Source organism: Vanacampus margaritifer, chromosome 20 (assembly GCF_051991255.1).
Source record: "Vanacampus margaritifer isolate UIUO_Vmar chromosome 20, RoL_Vmar_1.0, whole genome shotgun sequence".
Taxonomy (NCBI): Eukaryota; Metazoa; Chordata; class Actinopteri; order Syngnathiformes; family Syngnathidae; genus Vanacampus; species Vanacampus margaritifer.
In genome coordinates, this window is record NC_135451.1 from 10553400 (window position 1) to 10576416 (window position 23017).

A 23017-nucleotide genomic window follows, 5' to 3' on the forward strand; every position below is an offset into this window, starting at 1 on the left:
TGACGGCTATAAACAAGAGAATGAAAACCTATAAAAAAAAAATATTGCACACACACAATAAAAAAAATTGGAATTGTATTTTTTTTTATCGTAATTAATCGCATGACTTCACTAGTTAACTCACGATTAATCACAAATTTTATATCTGTTCTAAATGTACAATAAAGATTTTTTTCATACTCTTGTTAACAAAAGGGGGGGAATGTTAAACTAATACAAATAGTTCAAATGAATTTTTGACGTTTATAGCCGTCAATGGCAGTGAATGAGTTAAAAAAAAAAAAAAGAATATTTATCAATGGTGATTGCTGATTAGCGCATCATTTCAATCATTCAGTCAGTCTTCTGGAATTTTCAGACAACACAAACAACCATCACCACCAAACATGGCTGGAACAGGCACACAGATGGGGAGTCGGTCACCATAGCAACAGGGGAGGCAGTTGCTTTGGCAACTAATGGGAAGAGGGTCCATTGCGGGAACAATAGATGTTTAGCGAAGAAGCGGGGTGTTGTGACTAGGCTGGGAAGAAGATGAGCTGGAGCTATAAATAGACCTCACTTTAAGACTGTCTGTCTACATCATCCGGATCTGTGACAACCCTGCGGTGATAACAGTGTTTTGTTCCACACCTGTGATCTTTGCTTCTCTTTAGTACTCGTTTTATTTGCCGTGCTGGTGGCTTTGCGCGAGCTACCAGGCACAACATTTTGGTCGCACGGTGGGATTATATAAGAATGGCTTTGTGTATCTTTGACCCGGCCAACCAGTCAGACTAAGTGAACCCATCATTTGGGTCTTGTCCCCGTGAAACTTAAAAGTCAGTCGTGCAAACAAACAGAGAGCGGATATATCGGCTAGAATACGTGACACACAGATGGAGTGACAGTACACCAGCTGCCCAGTTGCCGGCACCTCAGGACCTGTCTGGCCTCCGCTGCCCATCTGTCTTTCATTTTTTTTTCTCTGAACTGATGAATTGATATACTTAGTTTTTGATTTTTATGAGGTGCACTAGTCCTATTGATGTCATGTTTTTCCTTTATTTGTTTACCATATTCTGGATTCAAGATCCGAGTCTATACCTGATGTTGGCTGTTTACTTGGTATTAAATATCATTGTTCAGACACATGCAATATATCTTGTTTTTCCAGTAGCCTCTATTGGTTTAGCTAATTGAATATGCGTAAACATGGTTGTGGCGCTATTGGGGGGTAAACCACAATGTGACCAGATTCACTGTGACAGATAACAAGGCCTCTTTACCAGAGGCTTCCTCTCCATCCCCCTCTGATCTGTCGCTGTTCTTGTCCTGCCCTCTTTGTAATGAGTAGACAGACTTCAGACGTGTCCTACGTCTTGCACGGACTCGCATCCCACCATGGACACTTCTGTTAACAAATACATAATATTCGCCAGACCGTACTCCTCTTGTAACTTGGATGAGGATGAGATATTTTGTGTTTGTTGAAATTGGCCGGACAAATGATAGCTTGGAAGATAAAGGTGATCTTAAATTAAGCTAGCGCTTCAAAAGGTTTTTTTTTTTTCCCCTGTTCTTGCTCCTGAAGGAAAATTCAAGGGCACACAGCTGTGTGTGTGTGTGTGTGTCAGGGTGAGGAAGACGTGAAGGGAAAGTGAAAACTAAAAAGGGAGGGGGCTTACTCACTCCACCATGAGGGGCGGGATTTGGGGACTACAAGCAACCAGTTGGCGTTCACAACCGGGTCACGTGACGAGCACGGGAAGCGGTGTGTGAAGCAGTGAGGGGGGGGGGGGGGGGAAGAGAGAGAGCGAGCAAAAGCGAGAAGTGCACATTCAGGACGGCATCAGTTTGTATTTGAGATACAGTACCTCCCACATTGAACTGTATACCGTGGTACGGAGTGGAAGGAAGGATAAGAAAAAACTTTGGAAAAGGGAAGACGATCAACATTTAAGCTCTTGAGAACCCAGTAGGAACTGCTAAGGAGGAGAAACTAGAGGAATTCCAGAAAAGGGAGACAGCATGTCGTCTCTCTCAGATCAGAAGACCGGCTCTCCCTTCGCAGAGTATAGCGAGCTCTGTAAGGGGACGACGCTGTCACCAACAGGACCGACTCCGGGTTGGGATTGGCAACGTCACTCAGGCATGGACATGGACCCACCAAGAGGCTTGGGAGTCGGTTGCGGACCCCTAGCACCTACTGACCTCAGCAGCGAAGAAAAGCTGAGCTTCTTTGAGCAGGCCAATACGGAAGTTGAAATGAAGGCACCAGGCGGGGTTGTAGCCGTGCCTGGAAGCACCTCGTCGGGTAACGCTTCACTAGGCAGCGCAGGAGAGAGCCCAGAGAGCCCACGGTCCTTTTCCTCGTTCCTATCCCCGGCTTCCCCCGGTAGTCTACCCTGCACACCTGCCCTGCAATGCGGAGTTAGCAGTCAGGTGTCTATGCCGCCAGTCCCTCAAACCCCAGCAAGTCACATGGAGACGCTGATGCCGTCACAGTCAATGGGAGTCCCCTCAATTGAGGCATCTACTCGAGGTGGATACTCTCCACCCGAGTCATGGAACGACTCCAGTCTTGGCGGGTCCAGTCCAAAGGTCGCCATGCCCCAGGTGCCTCCTAACTATTGTACCATAGGCGTTATCAGTGACGACTACTTAAAGAGAACCGTTGAGGATATAGTTGGAGCCGGAGAGACCTTACTATCCGTGGGCTCGTCAGAGGAAAGTAGCGAGGAGGAAGACCTTGAAGAGGGTGAGGAGGAATTCAAGCCTTGTTTCATGGGGCGAGCACAGCAGCAGAGGAAGGCGATGCGACGGGCAATGTCTGACTGCTCCCACCTGTCCGTGCCCACCAGCCTGGAGCTTTCTGATAAATACCCCGGTGGTGAACTGGTAGGATTGGATGAACTCGTGTCGCCGGTAAGTGGTGGGTCACGGCGGTCCCAGCATTATATGCAACGCTCATTAACGGTTGCGGACGATCAGCACCCTGCTGCCCCGCCTACACTCTCCGCAGCCGGGACCACGCACATCGACTTAAGGCAAACCCCACCTGAACCTCGCCTGTGTCTCTCCCCGTTCCTATCACAGAGAGACGGCGATACCAGCCTTCCCATCTCCCTCGAAGAACCCTTGGAAGGGTTTAAGTTGGAAAGAGAGCAAGAAAACATCGTTCTTCCGGTGCCCCCCACCCCCAAAGCTTTCAGCGGCATTGACTTCACTTCTGACTTCTCGGTTGGCTCGGACAGTTTTGGTGCAGATAAAGACTTGGACTATACTAAGATTATTTCTGATTCAAAAGTGGGCTTTGAAGTGGGCGACAAAGCAGCTGTGGAACCTGTTGATCATCTTGCCGTAAGTTCCTCTAACAAGTTTGGCCTGAACTCGACTAACCCCGTCATCAAATTGGATGGTAGGTGCAGGCCCAGTTTATTATTTCTTGTGCGCGCATGTGTATTTTAAATGTAAATCTAAAAGTAACAAGCTTTTATTTGGTAGGATTATGAATGTAAGGTTAACACTTTACTAGTCTTTTGCTGTATTGAACTTGTTGATTCTGGGTTGTTTACTCTGGTACTTTGATCGCAGTTGTATAGGGTAACAATTTATATTCTCGCCCACTCGGAGACCTTATTGTATTTGAGGCGGGTGTTTGAGAGAAATCTCTCTGTTGACCAAAATGCTTTTTGAGATTCAGGCCTAGTGACTAAATACGGGTCGGTGAGCTTCGTGCTTTTTTTCCCTCCATCTGCTTAAGCTCATGTCATTGCTCTATTCTGCGACAATATAAACAGGCCCCAATTTTTTAACCTAATTCTGGTTACTTAATTCTGTCTGTTAGCGAGAGCCACTACATCGTGATAACTTACATTGATGTTTCTGCATTTGAAATTTATTATTATATTATATTATTAGTATGGGATTTTTTTTTAATGGGCTTTAGGTGAACTGATGAATACACACGCACGCACATGCTCACCCACATACAAAAAAAAATATGTATATGTGTGTGTGTGTGTGTGTGTGTGTGTATATGTATATATGTGTGTGTGTGTGTGTGTATATATATGTGTGTATATATATATGTGTGTGTGTGTGTGTGTATATATATATATATATATTTAAAAAAAAAAAAGAGAATTTTTTATTTTTTTATTTTTTTATTTTTTAAAGGAGAGCAATGATGATGTCAAATCGGATGAACAATACTGAGCTCTAAAAAATAAATAAATAAATAAACAGGCCCCAACGGTCAAAAGACATCATCTTAATACACCAAAATGTAACGGCAATGCCTGATTTTCATGACTTAATTTTCAGGTATGTATTTTTATTGTTGTCAGTGACTTCGTGACCATTGTGGGTTTTTCTTCCTTTAAAAGGCAAGTCAACCCCCCCCCCCCCCATTTTTTTTTTTTAATGTGCTCTCTCAGCCTCACTACTCTAAACAAGCTATTCTAATAAATATTGTGTTTGTGTAATGAGTTAAAAAGCAAAATCCACCCGTTTTTTGTTTTTTTTAATCCATCTCAGGGGGCGGCCATTTTGTCACTTGCTGTCAACTGGAAATAACATCCCAGTCATTCAGGTAACAACCAATCACGACTCCCCTGTTTCCTGCAGCCGAGCAGTGATTGGTCGTTACCGGGACGACTGGGATGTCATTTCCTGTCGACGGCCCATGAGATGGATACAAATGGGTGCATTTTGCAGCTAAATTCATATTCCACAAATGCAATATTAAACAGAATGCTGTGTTCAGACTAGTGGGGGCAAATACGGCATACGATTGAAGGAACATTTTCGGGTTGTCTTCCTTTTTAATGGAAATGCAACAATAGTGTGTATGTGAGAAAGATTGATTAAGAGTGAAGAGATACAGAATGTTGTTGTGACATTGCGGCTTGTCCGGTGATGAGACAAATGCTTGAAGAGACAGCTTCAGATAAAAAGTGATTCATGGAAAACAAGTGTTGGCGGAAGGAACTGTGCTTGATTAAATAGGAAGGCATGATTAGTTCAAGGAATGGTCAAATCCAGGGAATGGGGAAAAAATGAATGATTAAAGCATCCTACTGTAAGTTAGTATTTTGTTATGAACATAAATTAAAACATTTCATGAGTAGAAAGAAGTTTTCTTTTTTATTATTATTTTTTAATTTAGTGGTGGGTTGTTCCGAAACCCTGCACCCGATTTGGGGATAGTTGCCTTTTGGGTGAAATTTCAGTTTAACCCTCAAATGCATTCCAGCATAAACCATACATGGACAAATTTATATTAAAATGTCACGGTCTCAGTCACGATGTTGGAAAAAAAAAAAAAAAAAAAGTTCCTCAATTTGTCATCATCATCTTCCATGAACCATTCCAAAAAGTTCAAGTCTTTTTTTCTTTTCTTTTTTACCCTCAATATGAGCTGGTATTTATACTTGACCTGATTTGTGCTCAAATCTTCTCATGAAATATTTGTTCTCTCAAATGACCCTTTCGCGGACATACAATTCACCCTCCAAAGTGTGTCAGTGATGGATGCTTCCAATTTCAAGCATTGCGAATAAATCATGAAGCACTCCTGGAAGGTGAATGTTGTTTTTTTTTTGGTTTATTTGCTTCATTTGTTTGTTGACTTCGAAACTTTTAATTGGTGAGTTCACAGGTCAGTCCAGTTTTCCCTCACCAAAGTCATCCAAGCATGACTGCATGAGACCTCACTTGAACAGAACAGTGGATTCCCAAAACTGTTGTACCACAGACTCTGAAGCTTAGCTTTGTCCAACAGATCTTGGTTAGACTCCGCCCCTCACTCCATGATGGGTCACAATGACCAGTTTGCCATGACTGATGGAAACAAAATCACATTGCTTAAGATGATTTATACATTTGGGGGAGTTCTGACGCAGATCTGATGATATCCAATTTTGTGTGTTTTGTTCTCTCTACGCTCCAAATTGTGCTGCTAGTAGCAAAAATAACTGAATTGTGTTACAGTCTTTGTCAGATGGGAAAGTCTCCAGCCTCCTTAAATTAAATGGGTTTAATTAGAGACTGCAGCATTCTGTTGCCGATCTGATTCTGCTTTATTGTGGCCTGGGATCGATGCAGGGTGAACCCCAATGTCTTGATGGCGGTCTCCAACCTACATCTTCACGGGTGATGGATTGGCATGTGTGACATCCCTAGTCATGGAGTGTTTCCAAAAATAGCATGGGAGCCCGAAACCGTAACCTGCTAACGACTGCTGGATGATGAATGTGCCAAAATATCTCCGTTATGGGCAACAAGGCGTTTTATTTCATCCCGGTGAGGTTTTGTAGCATAAATGGGTCAAAAGTGTTGACTGTATTTTGTTCAACCCAGCGTGAGGTCATCATGACCTGAGGTCGGGTGATGCAGATGTTTCATTGAGTGAGTCAACATAACAGAAATATCTGATTCATGTATGCCGTGCTGCGTCTGCTGACTGTATTACGGCAACTTCACTGCCCGCATTCATAATACTGTAATGTTTTATAGAATCATAAATGTTGAAATAACAGAACCTTGAGCTGCGATTCTTGTAGCAGGACATACTGCACAATTTTGATAATGAATGATCTAAAGAAGTAAACAACTGAAGGGGAATTTGTGATGTTGATATATATTTTTTTCTGTCAATGTAGACAATGTTGCCAAGTCTGACAAAAAGGAGGAGAAGCCCAACGTGGACTTTAAAGATCCAGCTGAGCAGAGGAGCGTTAAAGTTGAATTGCCGCCCTTTGTGGAGAAAAATGTAGGAACAGAAAAACAAACTGATGTCAATCTGTGGAAGGAGCCTGAAAATGTTCCGAAAAAAGAGGCAGAAAAGGTCACAGAGGCGAAAGATCTTCATGTGAAAGAGAAAGCTACTGTGAAAGTCACCGAGGAAAAAGACTCTGAAAAGGTTCCGAATGAGAAAGAGGCAGTGAAAGTTAAAGAGGAGGAATTTGGCAAAGTGACGGCGAAGCTACTGGAGAAAGCTGAAGAAAAACTGAAAGAAAAAGAGCCAGAGAAAGTGGAAGTAGTCCAGCAGAAAATCGAAAAAGTGGATAAAGCAAACAAGCCTGATGAACCTGCAGACAAGTTGGTAAAAACAGAAACATTTGACATGGCTGAAAAAGCAGAAAAGCCGCCCATGACGGCTGACAAAGTCGAGAAAAAAGCAGAGGATGTGGTCAAAAGTGAGTCGAGTGTCAAGGACAAAATCACTGAGAAGACTGAAAAGACAGAGATGAAGGACAGCAAAGAGCAACACGTCAAACCCAAAGTGGAAAATCACCCCGAGCAGCTGCCGACACCTGTCAAGCTCGACGCCGCTCCTGACGAGGCGGAAAAGAAGGCTGACATCGCAGCCCATGTGGAAGAAGCCGCCGAACCTTCCACTCGTGCGCACAAAGCCGAGAAAGAGGATGAAGTGGAGAAACTCTCGGCGGAGGCGGCGGCGAAGCAGATAAGCGCAAAGGAGGAGAAGCAGGAGAAAATACAGAGTGACAAAAAAGCGCTGGAGAAAAAGGATGACAAGAAGGACAAGGCCGCAAAAGCAGATGGAGGAGAGAAGGCCAAAAAAGCAAAAGCAGCCACCAACGGGAGCAGCGCAGCACCAAGCAAAGACTTGGCGAGTGCAGACAAGAAGACCAAGGTAAGAATTACTGGAGATGAAAAAGAGAATTACTGGAGGTCTTAACAGCCGGGACTGGACGCCTGTCCGTCCTTATGCTAACCGCGCTTTCGTTATCGCAAAATAACAGCCGCTGTTTTAGGGCCGTCAGTAAATATCGCGGGTCCATCAGTCCGTCACGCCATCATCAGTCAAATAATGTTTTTCAAAGTGACGAGGAGCTCAAGTATTAAACAACTTAACTGCAATAGAAGTAGAACATTTGTGGCGGCTGCGGCTCAGGTGGTAAAACTGGTCGTTTGTTTTTTAGGTTAGCATAAAACAATGTACCACTTTTCCAACACAAAACAGTTAAAGTGATACTTGGCTCAAGAGCCATTTTCAACAGTAAGAATTTTTGTCTATAATTAACTCCATTTGCTCCCAAAAACATATAAAAATGTTATTTTTTTAAAATATTGCCATCGTCTTAAAATGTATTTAGTTTTTTTTTTAAATATTTTTCTTTTTATGCTAGAGCATACAGAAGGCGTAGTTGCAGCCTCTGAACTGAAGAGAATGCTTGAAGCAAGTAGTTATTACAAAAAATGGCCGGCAGGTGGCAGCTGTGGCTCAGGTGGTAAAACTGGTGGTTATTTTTTAGGTTAGCATAAAACAATGTACCACTTTTCCAACACAAAACAGTTAAAGTGATACTTGGCTCAAGAGCCATTTTCAACAGTAAGAATTTTTGTCTATAATTAACTCCATTTGCTCCCAAAAACATATAAAAATGTTCTTTTTTTAAAATATTGCCATCGTCTTAAAATGTATTGAGTTTTTTTTATTTTTTTATTTATGTTTTTCTTTTTATGCTAGAGCATACAGAAGGCGTAGTTGCAGCCTCTGAACTGAAGAGAATGCTTGAAGCAAGTAGTTATTACAAAAAATGGCCGGCAGGTGGCAGCAGAGTATAAGAAATCAACCAGGGCCGTGTTGCAAAAAAAGCTCTTTTCCCCAGTGTTCTAAACAGATGTGTTAATAATGATGAAACTTAGCTATAGTCTAATGCTAATTGCTGCAAAACGGAAAGAGATACAAATATATTTTTTTTTCCTGATGAAAGAAGAGCCTCTAACCTTTCTTTTGGTAGGTTCCATGTTTTTATAGCAATAGAATATAATATTCTGTGGGCCTTGCAAAATCAGTCAAAATCCAGTAAAACGGCCGGGAGCGAAGGGGGTTGCTTCAGTGAAAATGGCTGGGAGTGAATGAGTTCAAAACTAATTTTCCCACTTGACCAATCATGATTCAGTTTGCTAACCAACCCCAGCAACCAAGTGAGCCATGATTGGTTGTTACCTATTTCCTCAGCACAGGTGATGTCATCTTCAGTCGACATCAAGTGGGAAAATGTGTTTTTAAAGGTATTAATTGCACAGGAAAAATAATGAAGTTACCAAATTAATTCTGGACAAAATATGAACTCTTTACTGCTGAAAACGATTCAAGTGAGTCAAGTATCCCTTTAATCTAGGTTTTCATTCCCTCATTATGGCCATTTATTATACATTGCAGCCCTTAACTAGGCATACAAATTGACATGAGACCATCTATTTTTAATGCATGCTGCTTTTAGCTTTTGCTCCTTACAATGTCTGTTCAGTGGAACCTCAGAGTGAGCCAAACCATGGTTGAAAAATCATCATCATAACACCTGTATTAAATGGATAGACAATAAAAACATTTTTTGGGATTTTTACATTCTTAGTTGTTCTAATGTAATAAAAAAAAAATGGTGTTAATGGTGAAAGTGAATAGTGACGTGAACAGGATCTTAAGACTTTGAATTTCAGTGCTTGCCCTTATTGAGAATTGTACCTTTTATTCAAATGAGGAGTCTAAAACACAAGCTAATTAATGCTGAGTTTTGAAGTCAGATTTTACGCCACTTTAAGGTGGTATTTTGCATCAAATTTGGGATGACCCAATTCGTAGGTTCCACTGAATGCAGTACAGGATTTATTTTTACTATTTTTACACGATTGTTTTAAACCTACCCTAATTTCACACCGTTTGCAATTTGAATTTGCTGCTTGTGCTGTTATGATTTCTGTTGGATTTTATTATTTCCTTTTGCTTCATCTTTTCCTTTTTGCCTGCGTCCATCGTCTCGTCTCAGCCTGCCGCTGGGGCAACAAAAGCGAGCGCCATCTCCAAAACACGGCAGGTCACAGCCGCTGCCGCTAGTGGTTCTGCCGCAGCACCTACTAAGCGGCCCTCAACTACTTACACCTTAGATAAAAAAACAACAACAACCAAGGCACCGTCGGCAGCCGCTGGCGCCCCAAAGCGGCCCTCCACTATTGCCGCCAGCCGCCTTTCAACGTCGGCCGCAACCACCACGCGTGAGGTTAAACCCAAGGTAAGGCATATAGGGTAGTTTGATGCAAGTAATAGATTTATTTCTTTATTTTGAATGTATATCGTTTTTATTTTATTTATTTATTTATTTTTTTTCGTTTTTGAAGTATGCATGCATTTTCCAAGCTCTTAGAGGTCAAAATGAGTTTTAATAGTTTAGATGCAACTGAATGGTAAGTCGCACATCACATTCTGAATGGATTTTGTTTGTTTGTCTTTGTTTTTAATGAGTCATTAAGCGCGTACTGCTAAAAGTCCTGCGGGCAGAGAGATGCAGTCCCACTGTAACAAGAGTCATTAAGTTCATACGTCTCTTAATGAAAATTGCCAGCATGCTTGCTGCTGAAACTACAACACATTAAACTGCTTGATGGCCTACGATGAGGGAGTCCTCAAGTTACGGCGGGGTTCCGTTCCTACGCTGGCGAAATTTCGACTTAAATCGGATTTCCCCGTTAAAGACCATAATCAAAATACTCATTTTAAAAAAATATACAAAATTGCTCAACCTGGACGCGCCAGAAGCAATATTTTGTGTTTTCACGCGGGCATTTATTGCTGACTCACGGCAGAGAGGAGCTAATGGAAACTTAAACACGGAACTGTGACGCGCCTAATGGCGAGCCGGCCGCTAATGGACGTCCGTTGCCGGAGGTAACAACAACACAACTTTAAATAACTTTACCTCATTCGCTGCCATTGACGACTATAGACGTCAAAAATTCATGTAAACGATTTCTATTAGTTCAACATTTTTTTTCCATTTCATTTACTTTTTTATGAAAACCTAGGAAAAAAATGGTATTATAAATTTATAACAGATATAATTTTTTATTTTTTTTCCAGGAGAGCTCAGTATTGTTCATTCGATTTGACATCATCATTGCTCTCCTTTTTTTTAAAAAACAAATAAATTAAAAAAATTATTTTATTTAAAAAAAATATATATATATATATATATAAAATTAGTGATTAATCGTGAGTCAACTATTGAAGTCATGCGATTAATTACGATAAAAAAAAAATATTTGCCCCCTTTTTTTTCATGCGATTACATTTTTTAATTTTAACTAATCGCATAACTTCACTAGTTAACTAACGATTAATCACAAATTTTGTATCTGTTCTAAATTTACAATTAAAAAAAAGTCTTGGTTTTCATACTCTTGTTAGCAAAAGTGAAGAAAAAAAAGTTAAACTAATAGAAATAGTTCAAATGAATTTTTGACGTCTATAGCCTGTGGGAAATTAACGAAAAAGAAGGTGCTGCGGACGAGGCACGGGCGCCGTAAAGTACGACGTAAGTCAACGACATAGAAGTATCAACATAATAATTGATGTACAAAGAATCTGAAAACTGACATATAAAACTAAATCTTTCATGGCTTAAGTGAAAGTAAAGACAGAAAATGGAGCACTTGAAATGAACATGAATAGACGGACAGAGCCGATCAATTCCATCCTCATTATCAGGGACCCTCCCACCTGCCCTCTATCGCCCTCTTTCGGTGGCCCCCATAACTACAGCACGTGGTGACACTCCCGATTATAAACAGGCAGGCTTTTTTTAGCAGCCCAATGCCCACAGGTGCAGGGTGACTCGGTTCATCATGGCCAGCTTGTAGTAGGAGGGCTCAGCTGTATGCCGAGCAGGGCATCATTCCCGCAATTGGGGGATGTGCGGCTGAATAAAATCTGCAATTTTCAACAAGGACCAAATCTGCATGTTAGATGCAGGTTTGACCCAGATTTTTCTTTTAGGTCACAAATCAAGACAAAAGTTAGTTATACATTGAATGGCCTTCTTTTTTTTATGTGATGTAATTGTAGTGTTTTTTGTTGTAATGTTCGCTGCTGGTGGGAAGTAATGAAGTCCAAATACTTAGTTACTTTTTTTTCTTCTGACAGCTTACTTTTACTCCCTACATGAAGACAGATACAGTCTGTACTTGTGTACTTCTACTGAAGTATAGCAGATTAATTTTGTCCTTTTTTGGTTAATATTGCGTTTTTAGAATATGACTAAAGCAGCAAATGACATCAGTTACTCAGGGCCCAAGTAACGACCAATCACGGCTAAGCTTGCGAACGTCACATGACCAAACTCGGGCAACAGGTGAGCTTCGATTGGTGAGCCCCGAGCAGACAGCAAGTGGCAAAATGGCCGCCCTGCCCTAGCATATAGAACATATTACTGTAAAGAACATAACAGTGTGAGCATGTTTGTTGTTCCTCTGTAATATGTCCCACGTTGTTTCAACAGACCGCCACAGAAAGGCGCCCCCTTGTGCCAAAGGCCAGCACTGCCACCTCAAGTCAAGCAAGCTCCTCCGCCGCTACCAAAAACGGAACAAGCGCCGCAACAACCAGTAAAACGACCACATCGACGCGCACAACTTTGTCATCTCGCACTGCGACCACCGCGGCCACCAAAAAGCCCCTGGGTAAGGCAGACGCGCACGCACATCTTTGATTAGAATGTGACTTGACAGCTTGTTTCTAGAAAGCTGATTTGACATATTTGACCTCGCCTGCTGAGGTATGTTAAAAGTTTACACAAATCTGGTTGCACATCACTGTCAGCTTCAATTAGTGAAGTTATATCTAGGGCCCGACCAATTATTGGCCTTCAAACATTAGCCAAAACAATTAGCCAATTGGGCCAAATGGACGATTATTTTCCCCTTAAAACATCAACGACAACAACAACGAAGAAAACCGAAGTTTCCCACGCTGTGAAAGTACCCTGAATGCAGCATTTTGCTTGCGTAGCATTAGCAACTAGCAAGTGTGTAGCATATGATATTCTGGTTATTCTGTTGTCCCCAAGTGCCTTTTTAGCTGTTTAATGACACCTCAGGTGGAGTTAACTGTAAAAATAAACAGACTGTATATTTAAATACAAAACATGCTTTGTTTTTAAAGCATTGCTAGCCTAGGGCTATTGCTAAAAGCAAAAGGAGGATCCCATTCAAATGCTAAAAAGGAAGTTAGCATCGACTTTGGGAGTGGCTTTCCTTCAAATAACGAATATTCACACACAAATGCTGTGGGAACACATACCCACGGGTGCGATAACACTACACAAAGGCACAAATTCTTTCCAATGTGTGAAAAACGAGTTATTTTAATAGAATTCAATCGCAGCGTTCTTCTGTACTCATTTTAAGTGTGTACGCCATGGCTGTGTACGGCACCACACTGCCCCAAGAGGCTAAAACCCGCAGGAACAGTCAGTCAACTGTTTTTTCAGTTGCTATCATTTTTGTTTATTCTTTTCTTATTTCACATTATTATTGTCATTGTTAAAAAATACCACAAGATAAAAATATATAAAAGAAAAGGTTCATGCTTTCCTGCCACAAACAAGTAAGATTGGTTTTATTATTGGCACATACATCTATACAATAACATATATATATATATATATAATATATATATATATATATATTATATATATATATATATATATATATATATATTAGTGCCCTAGTTATATTTTAACAGTAAGTTTGTGAGGGTTGTTTTAAAGTGATTTATGAATTGAAATAAATACAGTGGGATCATACTTTGCTCATCAAAAGTGATGGTTTGAATTTCATTGTTAGTGCATCTCTTTTTTTTTTTTCGCCATAATTTCCGGTTTCAAGCCTCAAAGACAGACAGCCAACCAAGTGGGGAGAAGAGGCCCAGCGCTCTAAAGACTTCCACAGGTACCGTTACACTTCATCCTCAAACATTTTGTTCCATCTCACAAAACTCGTACTCATCCTGCAGACAGATGAGTTTGCATTATGACAGCAAAAGCGACTCGTAACACACGCACTCACCAGAGACATGACAAAGCTGGAAGTCTTCGGAAATGGGGTGAAAGAGTTTATTGCCGTGTTAAAAACCTTCGCCACTGCAGGCGAGGGATTACTGTCCCGCTACCGTTGACAGCAGTTCGCGGCTCCTGCTGATACAGCCCGGGGGCTGCTTAATCTGCCACGGTTCTTACAGTCAGGCAAAAAAAACCACTTGAACGGGGAAGCAAAAAGGGGAAGATTTCCTTCATTTAACACATCTTAGGAGGAGCCGGCGATACGCACGCGGCTCCCAGGAGAGATTGTCAGCGGCGTGCTGCTCTTGCATATCTCAGCACTCTAAAGAAAAAGCTGCTGCGCTACAAAATACATGTGGATGAATAAATTATAGTTGATGCAAATGCTGTACAGCCATGGCCAATCATAACAACTGAATTCAATATAAAAAGAAACTCTTTACAAAGTACTTATAAGTACAGTGACAAAATCAAATATTTACACTCCTTAAGATTTATTTTCTCTCTTTTGCAGCCGATTCCACCAAACCCAAAAGCACCACCACCGCATTGCGCAGCTCCGCCTCCACTACGACCACTCGAACCCGCACCGCAGCCCCCAAAACGAGCGCAGTCTCCGCCACTGCCGGCGCGGTGCCGGAGAAGAAGCCCATGGTCCCTCGCGCCCCCAGGGCCGCCTTCTCCGCTACAAGCAGCACGACAACCAGCACCTCGAGGACCACCAGCCGGCCCGGCACCGCGCCGACCCCCGATCTCCACAACGCCCGCTCAAAGATCGGCTCTACGGACAATATGAGGCACCAGCCAGGGGGTGGGAAGGTAGGTTCGAGTCTCAATATTAAATTCCAAAGGGAACTTTAATTGTACTCTGACACAAACTACGTCTTAATACACTCTAGAAACAGTTGGGTTAAAAATAACCCAACTATGGGTCAAAAATGGGCTGATCCTCTACTTGGGTCTATTTGACCCAATTTTGAGTCAAGAAATGGGTCTTTTAGTGTAAAACAACTCATAGATATTAGTCAGATCCTTTACTTGGATCAAAAAAATGGGTCATTTTGTATAAAACAACCCAAAAAGTTAGGTCAAAATGACCCATAAAGTGGATCGGTCCATTTTTGATCCATAATTGGGTTACTTTTGACCCAACTGTTTTTAGAGGGTGAAAATACTTATTTTTAGCCAATAAATATTATATTTTGGAATATAAATTCTGAACTAAAATCCAGCTGTTTTTATCCATCTCAGGGGACGGCCATTTTGCCACTTGCTGTCGACTGAAGATGACATCACAGAGGCTCCGACAACGACCAATCACAGCTCTCCTGTTTTCTGAAGCTGAGCTGTGATTGGTTGTTACCTGAGGTCCTGAGCAACTGTGATGTCATCTTTATTCGACAGTAAGTGGCAAAATGGCCGCCCCCTGAGATGGACAAAACCAGCTGGATTTTGCTGCTTCACTCATATTATCCCACTAACGCAATATTAACCAGAATACCGTATTTACACTAGTGGGGCTGCATAGACCATATTATTGTCAACAAAGTTGACAGTTCGCACAGAATTTGAAAAAATAAAATAAAATAAATAAAAACATGTAAATGACCAACAACAGAAAGAAATCCTTTCCCTCCCAAATTGCTTTTTTTTTTTTTTTGCTTGTTTTGACTCTTCCATCCTGTTAATTTTGACATCCCCTGCTCAACCCCGATGTGCTCATTTCCTACCACTGCACCTGTTTTCCAAGATGAGCATACAGTAGTGTGACAGTTTCGTAAACTGCTAAATGGGCCCGTCCCATTTTGTCTCCGTTTTACATGACTATGACAGCACTATAATTAGAACAAAAACCCGTAGGAGCACAGTGAGATTGCGTCCACTAAATCCCATGTGGCTGTCCTTCACCCACCTCGTCTTTCCTGTATGTCGTTGACCCCGGGGTGGGCCTGTCTCCCCAGGTGTCAGCTGCCTCTAAGGGCAGGGTCCCCGCCTCCAAAGAAAAAAGCCAGGTCGAAGTGAGTGCCATCCTCCCCGCCACCCTCTTTTCATCCCTCCTCTGCTCTGACTGACTTTATATGTTGCCATTCTGTATCGTTTGCACTCTCTTTCCTGTTATTTTCTTTACGTTCACTTTTGGCAGGCTTTAAGAGTGTATCATCAACTAAATTGTGCACATTCCGCGTCCCTCAAAATACAAAAACTAAATGTAACTTGACTATTTTATTTATGCAAAAAGATTTTCAATAACAATAATAGTTTTTTTTATTATTATTATTATTGCTCATGTGCATATGGTAAGGGTTGCTATATGTGGTTTGAAAGTGAATGTGTTGGACAGCTACAAAAGCTTAATAATAGCCATAAATAAGTGTTGTCAGCAAAGAAATGCAAATTTTCATCAGACACATTTAGACTAGTCATTGATATAAATAAATAAAAGGGGCTCCCAGAAAGAAGGCTGTGGTGCCCCCTTGTGGACACTAACAAATTCAGAGCACACATTTAACCCTATAAAGCCTGAACCATGAAATATATGAGAGAAAATTCTTATTTTTTGTAGAGTATTTATTGGTCCTTTTGAACAGACAAAAAAAAAAAAAGTTTTTATATTTGATACATCCGGCCACAATGCTTTAAATTCGTACATTTGTAACTGTCAAAAATGTAATAATAAACAGACATATCAAACATATCCAAAAATCCGAAATTTTTCCCACTATTAATAAGTATTAGGTGTCTCTCCTTTTTCCAATTTGGGCGATCTTGCAAGGTTGCTAGAAAAGCCATCAGCGGGTGATACTGCCCTCTAATGGATTATCCGTGCAATGCATGTATCAGATCATATACGTGAGGGTTTTAATGGGAAAACAGTGTTATACTCCTGAAATAGAGGGCTCAAAATGTATTTATTTTTTATGATACATTTGGCGTTATAGAGTTAAGGCACTGGTCTCTAGCGCCTGAGTGTGTGCTCTGAAAATCCTGTAAAGGTCCCCCCCACCCCCAAGTGAACCTTACTGGCATCTGTCTGCAACCTATGACCTCTTCGTAACTCTTCCGTCTTCATCCTCCTCCTCTTTCCTCTCTTCTGTTTTCCTCTCTAAATCACCACCCCTGACCGCCGCCGTTCTCCTCTTCTACACCTCTTGGCTGCTGTGCCGGGCTCCGTTCAGGTTCAGATAGTCTCCCAAAAACTGGACTTCAGTCACGTCGGCGCACGATTGGGCTCCAAGGACAATATGAAGCACGTTCCTGGTGGAGGGAATGTAAGTACAGCCTGGCCCGCTGCCAGAGTTTCAAGGTGCAGGGTAATTGATCAAATACTTGAGACGCTCTTATGGAGTGTGTTGACACTTGAGTGTCAACGTACAAAAATTGGACTGTGCACTGATAGTGTGATAGCGTCACCCATTAGCACCCTTTTGAAGCCTTAACCACAAAGTACAGCTCTTGATAAGTCAAGTAGTCTAAAAATAACGATGAGTTAACGTCCCAATCCCTTCCACTTGCTTTCCTAAATTATTCCTGCATCCCCACACCCCCCCGCCGCCTGCCTGGCGTTTATTCAGTCGTCCCTCGCAGACAGAATCACAAAATGTGAGTTTCTGCTTTCCTGATGCTGTGTTTTTCCCTCACCGCTTTGTCTATTATTTGTCTTGTCCAACTTTTATTTCTCAAAATATTTCTTTGAAATGGTGACAAGTGAAAACGGTTTGTCATATTTAAACAGGTGCAGATTATCCGCAAGAAGGTCGATTTAAGTAAAGTGACGTCAAAGTGCGGCTCCAAGGATAACATCAAGCATAAGCCAGGTGAGCTGGGGGGGTGACCTTGGGAAAAAAAAAACTTTATTGGGTGCTCGCAAGACTTTGACTAAAATATGCGATCTGCCATCGGTCTGGAATAATCCTCAAAGATTACGCATTTGTGCTACAGGTGGTGGTGACGTGAAGATTGAGTCGCACAAAGTCAACTTTAGGGAAAAAGCGCAGTCCAAAGTGGGTTCGATGGACAATGTGAGCCATTCGCCGGGTGGAGGAAGCGTCAAAGTGAGTGCGCAAATGCAACTTGAACTTCATTTGATCTTTTTTTTTTTTTTTTTTTTTTTCCCAGGAAAGCTCAGTATTGTTCATTCGATTTGACATCATCATTGCTCTCCTTTTTTTTATTTTTTATTAAAAAAAAAAAAAAAAATAATAAAATAATTATTTTTTTACATATATATATATATATATATATATATATATATATATATATATTTTATTTTTTTTTTTGGGTATGTGTGTGTGTGTATTCATCATTTCACCTCAAGCCTATTAAAAAAAATCCCACACTAATAATATAATATAATAATAAATTGCCAAATGCAGAAACATCAATGTAAGTTATCACGATGTGGTGGCTCTCGCTAACAGGCAGAATTAAGTAACCAGAATTAGGTTAAAAAATTCTATATACGTAGACCATGTTTCTATAAATTTTGATATTTGGTTTTTATTTGAGGCAGATATTTTTTTCCATTAAAATGTGATTTATGAGGAGGTTAGACCATTGGTCGATATTCAGAGTTTGTTTATTTTTCCAGTTAACAAGAATTGTTTTTTTTTGCGATAGTAAGGGCTACAAGTGTAGATTGAAATTGTTTACGTGGTAAGTAAATTGTTGTTAGGTCACCTAGCAAACACAAGTTTGGAGATAAAGGTATCCTACAGTCCAAAATAGCTGAAATTTTTTTCTAAGACTTTAGTCCAGAAATACATAACCGGAGTACATAACCATAAAGCATTTGACCTTTTGGAAATTCAACCGTTCAGTGTTTCAGTACTTTTGCTTGTTCGACAAAGACGACAATTGACGGGAACAAAATTGTCTTTAGTCAAGATGTCAATGTCTGCTTGCCACCCTGCTATGTATTTCTAGGCTGAGGGGCCCCAGGAGACAGATGAGGGTGTTGGAACCCCATCCCTAGCCCTCGGCCCAGAGTGTGGGCAGGTGGGGAGCCCCTCCGCCCACGAGAACGGGCTGAAGGAGGCGGCCCCCTGTGATGTCGAGCCCCCCCTGGTGGCGCACATCCCAGAAACAAGTAAGTCGGACACGTATTTCCACTTTGTAAGGTAAGCGTAGGGATTTGAACGTAAACGGTTGGGGACCCCCGTTTGAGGTGAACCTCTCCTCTCAGTTTGTTCTGTGCTCCTGGTGGCAGTCTCGCATAGCTGATCGCACCCATATCTTTTGACTTCTTATCTTGCAGGCATCTAATTCTGCTGTCCCTCTGCCCTCATCTCATCGCCCCCTCCCTTCTTTTTTTTTTTTCTTTTTTTATCCAACCCGCGCTCCTCCTCCTTTCTCTTTCCAACATTTCTGCCGCAGATTGAGTGTCTCGAGCTTAACTTCCGCGAGAAGGCTCGCTCTCGCACGGACCACGGCGCCGACATCGTCACCTGCTCCTCCTGATGACAACAGACCCCCCCCAGCCCCCCTCCTCATCACCTTCACCACCACGTGGTTCTTCATGTAGCCTGTACCGTGTCGATTGGACCCCCCAACTGGATAGCCAGCCCAGTCATATACAAAACCTCCAACTCTCATAACTCTGCTTAAGTGTAACAAAAGTTCATTCATTTCCTCACGGTTTTGCTCTAGCTTAGAAACATAAACAAGCTGACATACACACACAAAACAAAAAACATTTTAGACTGTTGAACTCTCTTTGTGGTAGTGTTTTGAGTGGCAACCCTAAAAAGTAGCTTTAATGGGGTCCGTTCTATTTGCATTGATTACCTCTTACCTTTTTAATTCTAACATGGTTTATTTATTTGTTATTTCAAGTTTCGTTAGCTGTCAGAGCGTCCTGGGTCAACTTTTGTTAAACTAAAAGCGCACTCACATTTGGCATTGTATACAATGCTCAAGCTATTTTTATTATTATTATTTTTGTCCTTGTGAATTGTGAATATCCTTAATTGTTAACAAAAAAGATTTTTAATGTCTGTAAATGCCACAAATATGACAAACTAATTTTGTCCCATTTCAAATAGCTTCCTTCAAATGCCACCAGATGGCGCTAAAAAAGGACTGCAGTTGCTTTGTCATGCGCAAAAAAAAAAAATCAAAACATAAGAGTTTATCTACAAATAAATTAGAGTATTGAGAAGAAAATGTGCGAATTTGAAAACTGTAACGCTTGAGCACGGTGTGGGACAACTTGACCCGGTGTGAGTGCGCACTGAGGCACAAAATGGAGGCGTAGGTAAAATGTCGAAAGTGTGGAGAGGAAAGTGAGCAAAGAAATGTGGTCAAATATATAGACGACAAAAAGACGTGTGTGGTTGGATGTATTTTAAGGTGACGGCAGTTCGAGGATTTTATTAAGGCAGTTCAAAGGGAAAGGAAGAAGCTGCTTGTGAAAAGTATGTGCCTCTTTTATGATGATTATTTCTTGTAAAGTGCAGTAATCCAGGAAGAAACCTAAATGTGTTGTCAAAACCGGTGGAAATAGTGGCGTGTGGTTTCATTTAAATCCAGGACTATAAGTGTTAAGACTCAAAAGCTTCGTTTTATTTTTTTTCTTCTAAATGAGTGACAGGAAAAGGAGGTAGTTTCGGCTCATTTTGGTTTTACGTTCTTAGCTACAGGATTAAATTGAACTATGGGAGATTTAAAACAAGAATACGTATTAGCTCTTAATTCTGACTCCCCACATCCCTGTGTTTTTGGTTTTATTAGCTACTTTTGCTCTCGTCGTGACGAACAAGCCCTCACGCACTGCATTTAGCATTCGAACAAGATTCTGTCATCTGTTTTTTGTCCACTTGGGGGCAGAAAAGCTCTCAAATGTATCCATCCAACATGGGTGGTCAGCGAGCTTGTCTGGCTGGTTTGATTTTGGTTTTATTTGTTCCATGGAAAGTGTTGGGAGTTAATAAGTGAACGTTTTAACCTGTTGTTCATGCTTAAGCACATTTTAATCATCTTAATCGTAACACAAGTGAAGTTAATTAACCACTGTTAATTATGTAAGTACCTAAACGTATTTGCTACAAATGGGAACGTGTGTAAGTTCAGTTTCTGGTGGTTATATTTTTCCTCTTTGCCGTCACAAAAACAAAAGGCAAAATTTTGATTCTTTAGATTGGCGGTTTGAAGTCCATGGTTTTGTGCAACTTTAGTGGCATTATTGCACTCAACAAAATGTTTTTTGCAATGAGCTTTTCATTGGAGTTTAAAAGGGAATTAAAAAAAAAAATGTATTGAACAGATAGGATGTTTTCTCTGTGCCAAAGGCGGATCTAAACACTCATATTTCAAAGTGGCGCTTTAATGCATGGCACAAATATTGCACCTTAACTCTTGGATTTATTGTATCAAAATGGACGCTCTGCTTCAAAAACATAATCCAACAATTTATCAAGGTGTTATTTTCTTGATGATAAAGACTAATAGTAAACACATTTACACACGTCAGGACAGTTCCCCCATTTTAGAAACGGTTCAATTTAATTTGGACAAGTACATATTTTGTTTATTTTTTAAAGCTTTGCCTGTACCCCAACTTTTTGTTGTTTATTTGGATGTTTTTGTTTTTGCTTCATGCTACAATGAGACTGCACACAGATGTATATAGGTATTTTATTGCTGATGCTCTCTCAGTAAAAAAGAAACGAACAACACCAACAGCAGGGTTTCACGATCGACTCGTACCTTGGTTTCCAAACGGGAAGGATGCTTTATCATAACATTTACCGATTTTTGTCTGGCGAAAATTACTGTTCTGAAATGTGAGCCTTTTTCATTTGAAAGGGGCCCTTGAAGTGAAAGAATGTCTTAGACATATTGAACGATTTTTTGTATTTATCTTTGTGTTCCTGTAGCCTCGCAGCTGGTGTGCTCTCAAGGTTGAAAATATTCTCCCAAAAAATACTCTAGGGCAGTTATAACAAAACAAAATTTTAAAATATGAATTTCCACCAAATAATTTGATGGTTTTAAGGGAAGTTTAACAAAATGCCCATCCAGTTTGCACAATTTGACCTCTACAGGTTGAAAGGATGACATATCAGATCACTGCAGGGTCCTAATTTGGAAATCAGTTGATGGTTCAAACAGACTTAACTCCAGCTGTGTAGGCTTGGCTTGTGTAACAAATGCTGTGTCATCTTACCCGAGTGAGTGCTTGTGGGGCTTCAACACTCATAGCAGACAAGTGTAAACTTAATAGCTGTCGTAAACCTGCAGAGCATGCTGACAAAACGATAGGATGCGTTCAATAGACGTATTTCATGTCATTGACAGAACCTCCTTGTTTTTGTGTCGCTATTTTTTTCTTTGTTTATTTTTTCTGGTTTGGAAAAACGTGTTTATTGTGACTACCTGTTAATTAGTGATGTGACAATTAAACAATAAATGAAAATTGACTAAAACTCCTTTTGTGTCCAGAGGGGGGCAGGCTTTAGTTTTGTTCTTGTCATACCACAAAATGGTGTAATTGCACAATCACTAATCAGTGTGTGCAAAGTACAGTATAAATAATATTACGTTATTCAGTACATTCATATTTATTTACCTTTTTATGAGCATATAAGAAATGGTTGGCAGAACAAAAGAGTTGCCAACTGTACCAAAAATAAAATTTAAAAATCCATGACAACAACGGGATAGAGAACCCGGAACCCGCGACGAAGTGGCGTTTACTGAACAGCCGCGAGGCTAAGACTTTTGAAGCCGCGAGATCGCCATATTGCTCCTCCCAAAAAAACGTTTCTCGGCATACGATCCTATACATTTACAGTACCCAAATTGGAGAACATTTGAGACAGTACTTAGTGGAAACAGCAGGATTTGTAATGTTTTAAAATTGTTCAACATAAACAAGACGACTTCGGACATTTTACAGCGTGTCCTACATGTATCAATTTATATGCTTAATGATGTTTACAGGAGGAAACTTTTTGGTTTTGTTTTTAAGAATTATAACTAATTCAACAAAAGATGCCACTTGTTAATTTTTACTTGTTCAAAAATAGTGACCACGCCGGCCCTATACTAAATGCCTACGAGCTCTACATGTCTAATCTGTACGTATACCGTATAGTTAGTAAGTAGTCTGTTCGATAGATGGGAGGAGCAAGATGGCCGCCCTGTCGCTTCAACGGCTTGCAAGGGCGTTT

At 40.8% G+C, this 23017-nt stretch overlaps 1 protein-coding gene across 9 annotated transcripts in view; it reads left to right on the top strand.

The window, feature by feature from the left end:
- LOC144040240 (uncharacterized) overlaps positions 1-22270 on the top strand; it is a 61770-nt gene extending 39500 nt beyond the window's left edge. For 3 of the 9 annotated variants that reach the window (XM_077554261.1, XM_077554263.1, XM_077554267.1), the window contains 11 exons: positions 6648-7642; positions 9783-10025; positions 12288-12468; positions 13675-13737; positions 14362-14666; positions 15809-15865; positions 17024-17116; positions 17581-17662; positions 17787-17899; positions 18771-18933; positions 19102-22270. In XM_077554261.1, the coding sequence (XP_077410387.1) occupies positions 6648-7642; positions 9783-10025; positions 12288-12468; positions 13675-13737; positions 14362-14666; positions 15809-15865; positions 17024-17116; positions 17581-17662; positions 17787-17899; positions 18771-18933; positions 19102-19109 (2303 nt within the window). In that variant the 3' untranslated portion in view covers positions 19110-22270. Of the gene's footprint in view, positions 1-1795; positions 3401-6647; positions 7643-9782; positions 10026-12287; positions 12469-13674; positions 13738-14361; positions 14667-15808; positions 15866-17023; positions 17117-17580; positions 17663-17786; positions 17900-18770; positions 18934-19101 lie in introns of those variants that run through there. The other 6 variants (XM_077554270.1, XM_077554262.1, XM_077554265.1 and 3 more) reach the window with 6 other exon arrangements.
- Positions 22271-23017: the final 747 nt, after the last annotated feature.